At 46.6% G+C, this 13,753-nt stretch overlaps 1 protein-coding gene across 11 annotated transcripts in view; it reads left to right on the top strand.

Moving 5' to 3' along the window:
* Positions 1 to 13,753, top strand: part of ptprt (protein tyrosine phosphatase receptor type T) — a 389,841-nt gene that overhangs the window by 298,115 nt on the left and 77,973 nt on the right. For all 11 annotated transcript variants that reach the window (XM_074649699.1, XM_074649700.1, XM_074649697.1 and 8 more), the window contains 3 exons: positions 5,346 to 5,500; positions 7,463 to 7,543; positions 8,809 to 8,844. In XM_074649699.1, the coding sequence (XP_074505800.1) occupies positions 5,346 to 5,500; positions 7,463 to 7,543; positions 8,809 to 8,844 (272 nt within the window). The remainder of the gene's footprint in view (positions 1 to 5,345; positions 5,501 to 7,462; positions 7,544 to 8,808; positions 8,845 to 13,753) is intronic.

The raw sequence follows: 13,753 nt of genomic DNA, 5'->3' as shown, positions 1-13,753 counted from the left end.
CTGTGCCTCTAAATCCTGTGATACGCAGATGAAAGGTGGTCTGGGTCTGCAGCCTCTGTCTGTCTGTCTGTCTGTTTGTCTGTCTGTCTGTCTGTCTGTCTGTCTGTCTGTCTGTCTGTCTGTCTGTCTGTCTGTCTGTCTGTCTGTCTGTCTGTCTGTCTGTCTGTCTCTCTGTCTGTCTGTCTCTCTGTCTGCCTCTCTCTCTCTGTCTGTCTGTCTGTCTGTCTGTCTGTCTCTCTCTGTCTCTCTCTCTCTCTCTGTCTCTCTGTCTGTCTGTCTGACCGGGAATGTCTCGGGGATATTTGAGCTCATTCCTCCTATACTACAGTGGTTCTGTCAGTCCCTCGACAGATGAAACAAAGGTTGTTTCCCTGGTCTGATTGGACGCCTGGAGGTCGCCCCTGTTGACTCACCAGACTTCTACTGAAATAAATGGCGTGCCCTCTGCATGCATCACTTTCTAGGAAAAGAACAAATGTGAACTGGGTGTTGCATGGTCGCTTCTTTCACAGGTACATCTTTGTAGCTATAGATAAAGTTATGTTTGGACAGCACCGTTTGAAGCGGCTCTCTGTAAGAGTCAGAAACTGCTTCTTGTCGTGTCCTAACTGGAAGCGACGTGAGCGAGCGTCAGCGACACAATCAGCTTGATTTAAATGTTTTCTATCAGTGTCCTAACTGGCAGCGAGCGGCGCGACGTAATGTAACGTTTTCAGCTGAGCTATTGACGGACGCCTCTCTCCCGTCCCCCGTCACTCTACTCAGCAGGAGTCTATAATGTTACTCTCTCTAGAGTTAACCCCCGACACTCCACTCGGCAGGAGTCTATAACGTTACTCTCTCTAGAGTTAACCCCCGTCACTCCACTCGGCAGGAGTCTATAACGTTACTCTCTCTAGAGTTAACCCCCGACACTCCACTCGGCAGGAGTCCGTAACGTTACTCTCTCTAGAGTTAACCCCCGACACTCCACTCGGCAGGAGTCCGTAACGTTACTCTCTCTAGAGTTAACCCCCGACACTCCACTCGGCAGGAGTCTATAACGTTACTCTCTCTAGAGTTAACCCCCGTCACTGAAACTCACTGAACTTCATAGGACACACTGAAACCTCCACTGAACTGGCCGTTTGTTGCCGTTAGCGGACTCCATTTCAAACCGAACGTTAGCTACGGCATAATATGTCAAAAATAAAAGCAGTAAAAAGCAGTTCTTTTAATCTACAGTTCTCCCAAAGTGCCACCGCTCCGCCTCCCTCCATACGCCTCATCTCTCAGTAATGACGTCTCCTCTCGAACCCCCCCCCCTAAAAAAACAAGTATCAACGCATCGCTCATTATCAACTCATCAGACGGCTTACAATTAGCGTCGCCGGGGGCTCAAAGTAGTCCATGATTCCCAGTGCGGTCTGCGCCCGGCGCCCGGCGGGGTAACCTTAGTGCTTAATGAACTGCCGCTGTGACATTCATTAAAGAGGGATTACGTCGTGCTCATTGCCTCGTACAATATGCAAGAAATTTATCATCTAAACGAGTCCATTAACGGGATGAGTGTGTGATGAAGGTAAAGGAGGGGGGAGGAGAGGAGATAAGGAGGAGGGAGGAGGCAAGGAGGGGGAGGAGAGGAGACAAGGAGGAGGGAGGAGACAAGGAGGGGGAGGAGAGGAGACAAGGAGGAGGGAGGAGACAAGGAGGGGGAGAAGAGGAGACAAGGAGGGGAGGAGAGGAGACAAGGAGGAGGGAGGAGAGGAGACAAGGAGGATGGAGGAGACAAGGAGGGGGAGGAGAGGAGACAAGGAGGGGAGGAGAGGAGACAAGGAGGAGGGAGGAGAGGAGACAAGGAGGAGGGAGGAGACAAGGAGGAGGGAGGAGAGGAGACAAGGAGGAGGGAGGAGAGGAGACAAGGAGGGGAATTATTATGAGAGAAACTTTGCCATTCCTCCTTTTCCATCTTCTCATCTTCCATCATCTCTCTGTAACTCCGTCGCGTCGCCAGGGCATCAAAGTAGTCCCTGATTTCCAGCGTGGTCAGCGGCCGGGAATCAGATCAGATCTATTTTAATAAAATAGAGTCGTACCGACAGGATACAGTAGAGTACAGAGGCCGTTTCCATGCTGCGAGGAGATCAGAGACCAGCGGATCTCAGCAGGATGTCAGTAGAGTAGGCCGTCCTTAATGTGGCTCAGACCACCTCTGAATGTGGTCTGAAAGATCCTTTTCACACCTGGTATTAACATGCATCCTGAGTGATCGGATCACAGCTCTAAATACAGTGTGAAGCACGCAAGACACATTGAGATCCAATCCCTCAGACCACATTCAGAGGTGGTCTGGGCCACATATGGTCACATCCTTTTATCAGTGTGTAGTGAATATGTCCTGGGCCACATTAAGGACCGCCTACTCATCTGATGTCCTGCTAGGATCAGCTGGTCTCTGTGTCCTCAGGTGAACAGACAGGCAGACACCTCGCTGCAGGAAACGGCCTCTGTGCTCTACTGTATCCTGTCGGTACGACTCTATTTTATTAAAACAGATCTTGTTTAGAGGCTACATATCTACAGACTATCAGACTGGTGATCAGATGTGTCGGTGTTTTTGTTCCACTGCTTTTCACGCATGTGAATGCCAGGTGTGAACAGGGCCAGAGTGTGCATGTTGTTTTCATTGTCAGACCCTGACCTCAGCTCCAGATGTCCTGATGTGTTCAGGCCTCATTATTTTGGGTTTTACTTTAAACAACGTCAGGGCCGCTGTCAGTATTCATGACTGGAACCTTCTGAACGCACCGGGCTGACGGATCAGTTCCCGAACCTTCTGAACGCACCGGGCTGATGGATCAGTTCCAGAACCTTGTGAACGCACCGGCCTGATGGATCAGTTCCCGATCCTTCTGAACGCACCGGCCTGATGGATCAGTTCCAGAACCTTGTGAACGCACCAGCCTGATGGATCAGTTCCCGATCCTTGTGAACGCACCGGCCTGATGGATCAGTTCCAGAACCTTGTGAACGCACCGGCCTGATGGATCAGTTCCAGAACCTTCTGAACGCTGTGGGCTGACGGATGAGTTCCAGAACCTTCTGAACGCTGTGGGCTGACGGATCAGTTCCAGAACCTTCTGAACGCTGTGGGCTGACGGATCAGTTCCAGAACGTTCTGAACGCTGTGGGCTGACGGATGAGTTCCAGAACCTTCTGAACGCTGTGGGCTGATGGATCAGTTCCAGAACCTTCTGAACGCACCGGGCTGACGGATCAGTTCCAGAACCTTCTGAACGCATCGGGCTGACGGATGAGTTCCAGAACCTTCTGAACGCTGTGGGCTGACAGATCAGTTCCAGAACCTTCTGAACGCTGTGGGCTGACAGATCAGTTCCAGAACTTTCTGTCATGAGTCATAACGTAAAAGGAAGTGAAACAACACTCATCAGTGATTTGTTGTGTTTAGCTGGTGTTTAACCAGCCTCCTCTCTTTAATACCTCTCGGTACATCTTCATGTTCCTTCTCTCTACGGACTCCGTCCTGTAGTGACTCAGCCCTGAAGTCGTCCATGAAGGCTTCATTAGTCCTTGAAGGGGAGTTGTGATCACGTCCTACTTTCACTCTTCTAGTTGCTGTTTGCAGTGACCGCCGTGCACAACGGAGCAGTTTATCAGAGACACATGTAAGCAGGCGTATGAGGCGGCTTCGTGATGGGTCACTGAGAAACACACCCACTCACCGGCCAGCATGCACCAGATACAGCCAAATACAACACACACACACACACACACACGCACACACACACACACACACACACACACACACACACACACACACACACACACACACTGCAGGCCGTTCGTGACTGGACGTCAGACACGTTCGTGAGTTGAAGGGTGTGTTGGTGGATTCTGGAGGAGGTTTTCTGTTGACTTTTGTAAAAAGGAGTTTGAGATGTTTTTCATATGACTCAGCTGGAGAAGAATTTTAATACTGATCCACATAATAGAGATGATGGTTCTGTTGTTCATTATGAAGCCCAGCAGATGCTTCAACACACTGTGAGAAACTTAGTTAAATGGTCGCAGGACTCTCACTCTACGAAGTCACTCTTTTCAAAAGACAAATGGTGTTCTGATCAGTCAATGAAGTGTTTGCTGAAAGAAGCCTAAACTCAAAGTAGCATCGCCTCAGGAGCTCCATCTAACCTGATTGGTTCTTTCCAAGCAGACCGCGAGGCAGTGATTGGTAGACGTTTTTACAGGATTACAGCAGCTACAGATGACGGCTCTTTTCCGGTCCTTTTTCAGAGCTCATCAGTAATGGATCGCTGTCGGGTGTAAAGACCATTTCAACCAATAGAACAAATAGTGTAAACTGGAGAACTTTGTCAACCCTGCCTTTAACTAAAAACAGTAATAGTGAAATCAGTGCTCATCGTCAGCCCCAAACATTAATACAACTAAAACAGGAAAATGTTGTATATCAGAGCAGTCTGGTCTGATCCACTGTAATTCATATACAGTATATCCCACCAAATCAATTCATATGTAACCCACATAATCATGAACCAGGAAGTATAGAGAGCGGTGAACGGCGTGTAGGGAGGAGGTCGGGGTGGATGGTGGGTCTAAAAACACCAGACTTACACCATCTTTTACTGAACCTAACTAAGGAGTTTTATTTTGAAAATACTGGAGTGGAAATTGACACGTGCGTCACGTGTTGCTGGACATTCGTATCTTAACTTTTCATAAAATATCATATGAACCGTTGTATGAGGATACGTTGGTTGGAGCGAGCTGAGAGAGCCTCCTAGAGCTGTGGCTCAGAGGTACAGCGGGTCGTCCACCAAATTGGAAGGTCGGTGGTTTGATCCCCGGCTCCTCCGGTCATATGGTGAAGAGCCCCCCCCCCCCCCCCCCCCCCCCCCCCCCCCCCACCCACACACACACACACACACACACGCACACGCACACACTTTAAAAGCCATTGATCAGGATATCCAGCACAGAAGGAAAAGACCAAGATTTACAAAAGCAGTAAGTTAAAAACATGCTGTAAATGTATGACCGTAGTTGACCGGTGTGTCTGGCTGCTAACGCTGTGAACCTGTCAGACTCTGGTTCAACACCACACTGGTTCTGAACTTCTGGATTCATCAGTTCATAACACCCAGTGTTCACCCTCATCGTGTCTCTTCTGCATGTTTAAACAATATCACCCTCATTTTGAATGTTGTGACTTCTGTTTGTTTGTATGTGTGTGATTGTGTTGTGACTGCATGTGTGTCTCTATGTGTAACTTTACCTGTGTGTGTGTGTGTGTGTGTGTGTGTGTGTGTGTGTTCACACCACTACAGGAAGCTGGCGAAGAAGCAGAAGGAGACGGCGAGCAGCTCCACCCAGCAGAGGGAGATGGGTCCGGTCACCACGGCCGATAAGAGCACCACTAAAGTCAGCACCCTGCACAAAGACGACCCCTTCTCCACCTCCAACCAGGACCTCAACGGGTTCAGTGAGTCCACTTCTCCTTCTGGTCTCAAAGTTCATCCAGAATCCACCGACTGCAGCCGGCTCCACCGTGGAGGCCACTCTCTAAATATATGGACCTATATGGATATATAAAAGGAGCGTTTTAGTAGAATCAATCAGAAACAACGTGGCTAAAAGTCCAGCTTTGTTTCACATGTCTACCAGAGAAGACACGTATACAATGTCCCTCATTAATCATTTAGTCAGATTCACTCATTCAGTGGACAGTTAATGTTATTGTGAAGGCCTCCATATGTTCCTCTCTCTCTAATATCAGCAGTACGTTGAGCTGCTTCACGGAGTGCGGCTGTAATCCTCCTTAGCCTCACATGGACGTATCCTGCAGTAGATATTCACTATCTGATGAGAGTGGGCCTGTGTCTGCGTGGCTGTGTGGGTGCATATTCCACCTCTCCCTCTCCCTCTCTGTGTGTGTCCGGGTAATTAGACGAAGACCCTCAGAAGGGCATTTTTCTCTTGAAAATGTCAGGCTGGCCTTTTGGGAGTGCTTGGCCGCTGAAAGCCAGGGGTGCTGCAGAGGGACTAAGTAGCGAGCTAATGTTGCCCGTAATTGCCTGCAGTCTTCCTCTAACTGTCCACGCTGCACTTCTGACGTACAATAATGTTTCAGCATTGAAAACACTTAGAGTGGAGCACTTTTATCTGGATGTAGAGAAACGCTGTGATATTTAAAGCCTTACATTAGCTTTGCTTTGCTGTTTGTTAGAGAACAGGAGCGTCCTTTCTTCTTCACCTCGGTCGGTTCATAAACTCTATTTCTGTTCTTCCAACTAGACCTAGCCACACTTCAGATCGCACTGTTTCAGAACTAAAAGAGGTTCCTGTCTTCTGGGAACTGAATATATGACACGGTCCTGGATTATTTCTGCTCCCAGGCAGACTGGACGAGGCCTTACATGGGGTTTATATTGGTCTTCTTTACGTACATTTGGTCATGTGTGAGTTAAGTTTGGACATCCCTCCTCATTTAGTCTTAGCACATATAATCCAGTCCTGTTGTATCACACATTGGAGTTTAGTCTACTCTGCTGGGTCTCTGTGTACAGCTGCTTGTTTAACATTCATGCCATGTTTATCTGAGTTGGTTCTGTGTTATCACATCAACATTAGAAAAAGAGAAGGAAACACAGTGTCACTGATCCAGGCTCAGTCCTAATGAGACATAGGAAAAACGCTGACACCAGGTAGGCGACCCAGTCATATCTCCTCAGATGGACCCTCGCAGGCCAAATAACCTCAGTGAGTTATTGCATTCTCAGCCAATCACCAGCTTTCTGCAGGACTCTGTTGTCAAAGCACATTTCTTCTGCTACGCAGCTACAATCCTCCCTGTTTTAAAGCTGAAACACATTAACATACAGAGGTGGTACACAGCAGACCAGAGGGATCTCATCACACAGCAGGAGGAAACATGCTGTTCTGTAGACGCTCTACGTTGATTTTTCCTTTAATTCTTCACCCAACTGTATCTTCCTTCCTCATATGAGGAGTCATCCTCCCAGTGGTCGTCACTGGACAGCTGCTGCTGTTATTCCTAGTGTTGATAGCTTGGTGGAGTGTGATGATTGATGACTTGTCTCCGTCCTGTTCCTGTTTCCTGTCCGTGGGTTCAGTCCACACACCCTCTGGTATCTGTATTGACCAGTACTGAGGACATGTCTTATCTGAGAGCTCGCTCATGTAGACGGAACCACTTTTGTATTTCAACATTCTATATGAGCAGCATTGATGGAGCCATTAGTGTTATTGGATTGTTCCTGTTGAATATGGAGTACTGATCAGTCTTTGTTTTCATTCTTAATTGTGTCCTGTGATGTTTGATTGTTCTTTCTCTCTCCATCCTCCTCCTTCTCCTCTCCTGTTTCCTCCTCTCTCTACATCCTCTTGTCCTCCTCTTCACCTTCTTTCCACCTCTCCTCCCTAGCCTCCCCCTCTCCCTGCTCCTTCTCTGTGCAGGGAAGCAAGACACTGCAGAGCAAATCCCTGCTGAACTCCTACTACTCAGGTACACACACACCCACCCATAGACGCAGTGTTTGAAGCTGCCGTATGCTATATACGATACGATACAATGTGATACGATACAATATGATGTGATACGATACGATACAATGTGATACGATGCGATACGATGCGATGCGATGCGATACGATACAATACAATACGATACGATACAATATGATACGATACGATATGATACGATACAATATGATACGATACGATACGATACAATATGATGCGATACGATACGATACGATACGATACGATGCAATATGATGCGATGCGATGCGATGCGATGCGATGCGATACGGTACGATACAATTTGATGCGATGCGATACGATACGATACGATGCGATGCGATACGATGCAATGCAATTTGATACAATACAATATGATGTGATATGATATGATACGATACAACATAATATGATACGATACGATACGATATGATGTGATACGATATGATGCGATACGATATGATGCGATACAATATGATACGATACGTTTTGATGCGATACGATATGATGCGATACGATATGATGCGATACGATATGATACGATACGTTTTGATGCGATACAATATGATGCGATACGATATGATGCGATACAATATGATACGATACGTTTTGATGCGATACGATATGATGCGATATGATACGATATAATATGAAACGATACGATGCAATACGATACGATGCAAATACGATACGATGCAATACGATACGATGCAAATACGATACGATGCGGTGTGGTGCGGTACGATACGATACGATACGATACGTTACGATAGATATGATTCGATGCAATACACTTTGTTGTCCCCTTTGGAAAAATTTGTTTTGGACTCAGTGCTGATCACCATCAGCTGCCTCCAGAGCAGCATCAATATATAAAAACATTTTCATCGGAGGACTCTGTATCGTCTGCCGGAGGGTAAGAGCTCAGACTCAGAGTGGAGGATGTGAGATGGGTCAGACTATACTCTCTGCGCTCGCCTAAGAACACACTGATCCTATAGTGACTGTGTGTGCACTACTCCGAAGAACGAGAACGTGAACTTAGAAGAAAGAGAACGTGAACTCAGAAGAACGAGAACGTGAACTCAGAAGAACGAGAACGTGAACTCAGTAGAACGAGAACGTGCTGTGTAATCAACCAAGGGACGACAGACTAACGGTCGCAGGTTTTACTAGTTCAGAGATGAAGTCTGTGTAACATGTTGGTCCAGTCATCCCTGTTGCTGACTGAGCGTCTTGTTGTGTCTTCAGTGTCTAAAGAGCCGGTTCCAGCCACGACCTCCATCGGTGAGTCTCAAATCTTATCGTATAAATACACCAATACACAAACATAATATACAACTCACCTGTGTGTCTGTTTCTTAGTGTGTAAACATGGGAAACACACACACACACACACACGCACACGCACACGCACACGCACACACACACACACACACACACACACACACACACACACACACACACACATCTCTGTCCAGAACCTTCTTTCTGTTTTCTTCTCTTCATACTTTCTCTCAGTCTGTTGGCTACATTCACCAGATCTTTGCCAGCTGATTGGCTTTGGTCCTGCCAAAGAGTGGCGTGTCTTAGAGGTAGTAGTGCTGTAGTGGCATCGTCCGTCTGCTGTTACAGGACACTTTCTATTTAATGCGATCATTCTTATCAGCCAGCTGCCAGCTCATCACCTCCCTCCACTCCTCTTCTCCTCCTCTCATTCATCCTCCTCTCATGCATCCTCCTCTCATCCACCCTCCTCTCATCCACCCTCCTCTCATCCATCCTCCTCTCATCCACCCTCCTCTCATCCATCCTCCTCTCATCCATCCTCCTCTCATTCATTCTCCTCTCATCCCCCCTCCTCTCATCCATCCTCCTCTCATCACCTCCCTCCACTCCTTTTCTCCTCCTCTCATCCATCCTCCTCTCATCCATCCTCCTCTCATCCATTCTCCTCTCATCCACTCCTCCTCTCATGCAGCCTCCTCTCATCCTTCCTCCTCTCATCCACTCCTCTCATCCATCCTCATCTCATCTCATCCATCCTCATACAGATACAGATACAGATACAGATACAGAGAGCTTTATTTATCCCCGAAGGGCAATTCAGTTTCTGCAGTCCACCGAAACATATACACACATTCATACTGCACAATCATCATTGACAGAGGGAACACAGTAGGTGGCATATGGGTAGGTGCAGAACAATAAAAGTACAAGATTAAAAATCATCTCATCCATTCTCCTCTCATCCACTCCTCCTCTCATCCATCTTCTTCATTTACATTTGTTTTCTTCTTTTTCTTCTGGTAAAACCTGCCCACTCAAGAATCTTCTCCTCTCATCACCACTCGATCATCACTTTCTTTTGTACTTTCTTTTTTCTTTCATACAGTCATTTTCTGTATTTTTCTTACTTTGCTCATCATCAGATCCCCCCCCCCCCCCTACCCCCCTCAGTTTCAGCTCATTTCCTGTAATCTACACGACTGGCGACGGCCATTTGCTGATGCAAGTCAAGGCATGATGAAGCAGAATGTAAAAGAACGCCTGAGCGAGTTGAACTTGGCTGTCGTACATCTTCACAGAATGACATCAGCTCTTTGTTCAACCATCTGTTTTCTCTACAATTAAACAGAAACACGAGATGGGAAACAAAACTCTCATTGTTACTGTGAAGAACAAATACATGACATCTAGAAAATAGACAACGTACAATAGAACAGAGATGGAGAGATACAACTTCTGTAAGACATAGACATAAGATATCCATCCATCCATCATTCCATCATATAGCAGCAGCTCTGGCTGCTATTTGCACATCATGCTGATCATTGCAGTTATATTATTTATTGAAGCATTAAATCAGTGGATGGAGGACCACCAAGCATGTTGCCATCATCATCACCATCATCATCACCATCATCATCACCATCATCTTCATCACAATCACCATCCAAGGCCAGAGACCGAGAGACAGAGGGATGGACCCCAATAGTACTAGTAGTACTAATAATATAAGAGACAGGGATGAAGGGGAGAGGAGTGTAAAGAGATTATTAGCCAGTTTCTTAACAGCACATTTCTTTAAAAATGTCTTTGTTGAGATGTACCGCTGATATGTTGAAGACGTTTTTATCCGACCACACACGACACGAGGACGATGGAAGTAAATCAGAGAAGTTCTAGTAATTCTCCTTTTGATAATGCTTAGCTGAATGTGAGCACATTTCATTGATTGTATTGCTTTAATTAGTCGAGTGAATTTGTTACTTTGTCCTGAATAGAGAGCTACAGGAATGAGTCAGCATGATGTCACTTCCTGTTCCCTAATCTGGAGGTCAATGTGTTTTTAGTTAGATGTCTGAAATAATGTCTGTGGTTAACACCAGCTGAAGAGATTTTAACGTTTTGTTCTACGATATAAAATAGGTCAGTAAATATCCCACCGGTGAGTTTTAAAAAAGGGGGTCGCTGACAAGTGTCCAAATGAGACTTCGAAACATCAGCACGCCGACTTGTCCTCATTACAGCCTCGTTGTGTTTATACTCACACTCATGTGACCTTGGTGGAGTTGGTCAGTAGGAGATGAGGGGACCAGGGAGATGATCACTTCCTGTTAGTTGAGGGAACCAGGGAGATGATCACTTCCTGTTAGTTGAGGGAACCAGGGAGATGATCACTTCCTGTTAGTTGAGGGAACCAGGGAGATGATCACTTCCTGTTAGTTGAGGGAACCAGGGAGATGATCACTTCCTGTTAGTTGAGGGAACCAGAGAGATGATCACTTCCTGTTAGTTGAGGGAACCAGGGAGATGATCACTTCCTGTTAGTTGAGGGAACCAGGGAGATGATCACCTCCTGTTAGTAGAGGAAACCAGGGAGATGATCACTTCCTGTTAGTAGAGGAAACCAGGGAGACAATCCCATTGGCTGTTAGTAGAGGGAATCAAGGTGATGATCACTTCCTGTTAGTGGAGGGAACCAGGGAGATGATCATGTCCTGTTAGTGGAGGGAACCAGGGAGATGATTACTTCCTGTTAGTGGAGGGAACCAGGGAGATGATCACTTCCTGTTAGTGGAGGGAACTAGGGAGATGATCACTTCCTGTTAGTGGAGGGAACTAGGGAGATGATTACTTCCTGTTAGTGGAGGGAACCAGGGAGATGATGACTTCCTGTTAGTGGAGGGAACCAGGGAGATGATTACTTCCTGTTAGTGGAGGGAACCAGGGAGATGATTACTTCCTGTTAGTGGAGGGAACCAGGGAGATGATGACTTCCTGTTAGTGGAGGGAACTAGGGAGATGATTACTTCCTGTTAGTGGAGGGAACCAGGGAGATGATCACTTCCTGTTAGTGGAGGGAACTAGGGAGATGATCACTTCCTGTTACTGGAGGGAACCAGGGTGATTATCACTTCTTGTTAGTGGAGGGAACTAGGGTGATGATCACTTCCTGTTGGACTACAGAGATACGTCATACTGTCCAGCTAGCTGTCTAATCAAACAGACTCTTTGTTGATTTACAGAAACATTTAAAGAATAAACTAAACTGGTAGAAAAGAAGAGCAGAGAGCTTTGGTTAAAACAGGAAACATGGTCACCAGAGTAGACGAAGATAAAGTGGTTATCATCTGATTATAGATGATTTAAAGAGATCATCATTAGTTCTTACATGTTATCTCTCTAACATGTTGACTTCCATTGAGTCCATTCTGTTGTTCATTTGATGCGAGGCTGCCTCCGACGATATTCCATCATTTAATAAACGGATAGAAAGCATTTCATTTTCAGAGGAGGAATCCTCCATTTAGGCCTCTCAGGCTTTAGAGAGGATAACGGTGGCAGCGAGGATCCTTCCTGACGGTGAGAGCTGGAAGAGAGAGAACGTTATTAAGACGACGCTGACAGAGACGTTCAGACTGAAGGATCAGAGACGGAGAGAGAGCTCGGCTAAATCCAGTAGTGTGTGTGTGTGTGTGTGCGTGTGTGTGTGTGTGTGTGTGTGTGTCTGCGTGTGTGTGTGCGTGCGTGCGTGCGTGCGTGCGCGCGCGCATGTGTGTGTGTGTGGTCTTTTTGAACCAGCTGTAAAGCTTTCTCCTTAGCTCAGGTGTTTTCGCGGCTATGGAAATGGGATTTCACACACTCACACACACACACACACACACACACACACACACACACACACACGCACACACACACACACTCACGCACACACACACACACACACACACACACACTCAGGTATACAGATATATGCACACAGAGACAAGGACACATCAGAGAGTTACACAGTGACGCGTACAGCAGGTCAGCGTTAACACTGATGCGTCCTAAATCCTCTGGATCAGTAGAACGCCGCCGCAGCGTAGCGTGCATTTCATGTGCAAACACGCTTTCCTCTAAAAATCGATTCCCAGACGCTGATGTGTGTTAAAAGGTCACGCTACACTGTTCTCTGTCAGTTCTCACTGCGTCAGCCTTTTGTCCCGGCCAAGGACGCCCCCCCCCCATCTCGCTGCAGGTAGCACACAGGTCAGGTTCTTACTTTAATCAGGTAACATAGTGAAATAAATACACTGATACAAACAACGTTTACAGATGACTCACAGAATCATCTTGTTCTTCCCCTTCACCTGTCTCTCTCTCTCTCTCTCTCTCTCTCTCGCTCTCTCTCTCTCTCTCTCTCTCCCTTCTCTTGGTATGTTGCTGTTTCATAGCCAGCTTGAGAAGTTGACCATGTTGTTTAAACATCAATAAAATATTCCCATACATCAGACCGCCACATACGGATACTAGAGTAAAAGTCAAGGCCACGCCCCCTTTAGGGGGCCAGAAAACTGAAGATCTCAGACTTCAATGTGATCTGACGTATGTTTGGATAGTCATTTTGACCAGTTGGTTTTCATTTATCTCTTGTTATACAAATGTTTGTTTTATACACACATCTAATAATTATTTAGTGACCTTGCCTGAACCTGAGCGTTGGCGATACCTTCATAAATGAAGGTTGATCGGAGCCATGTCCCTTCAGTCTTCATACACGTAGTAGCCTTTCTGTCGAGGCTCGTCGTGGGCAGTTGGACAGTACTTCCCCATCTTCTTGGTTCCTCCAGTTAAAACAGGCGAGGTTCCTGAAACGTTCCTGTGTTCATTAAGGGCCAATAGATACATACAGACTATGCATGTGGTG

The sequence above is a fragment of the Sebastes fasciatus genome, chromosome 1 (assembly GCF_043250625.1).
Source record: "Sebastes fasciatus isolate fSebFas1 chromosome 1, fSebFas1.pri, whole genome shotgun sequence".
In the NCBI taxonomy this organism is placed as follows: Eukaryota; Metazoa; Chordata; class Actinopteri; order Perciformes; family Sebastidae; genus Sebastes; species Sebastes fasciatus.
Note: the sequence above shows the minus strand (reverse complement) of the source record. Positions and strands in the feature narration are given on the sequence as shown.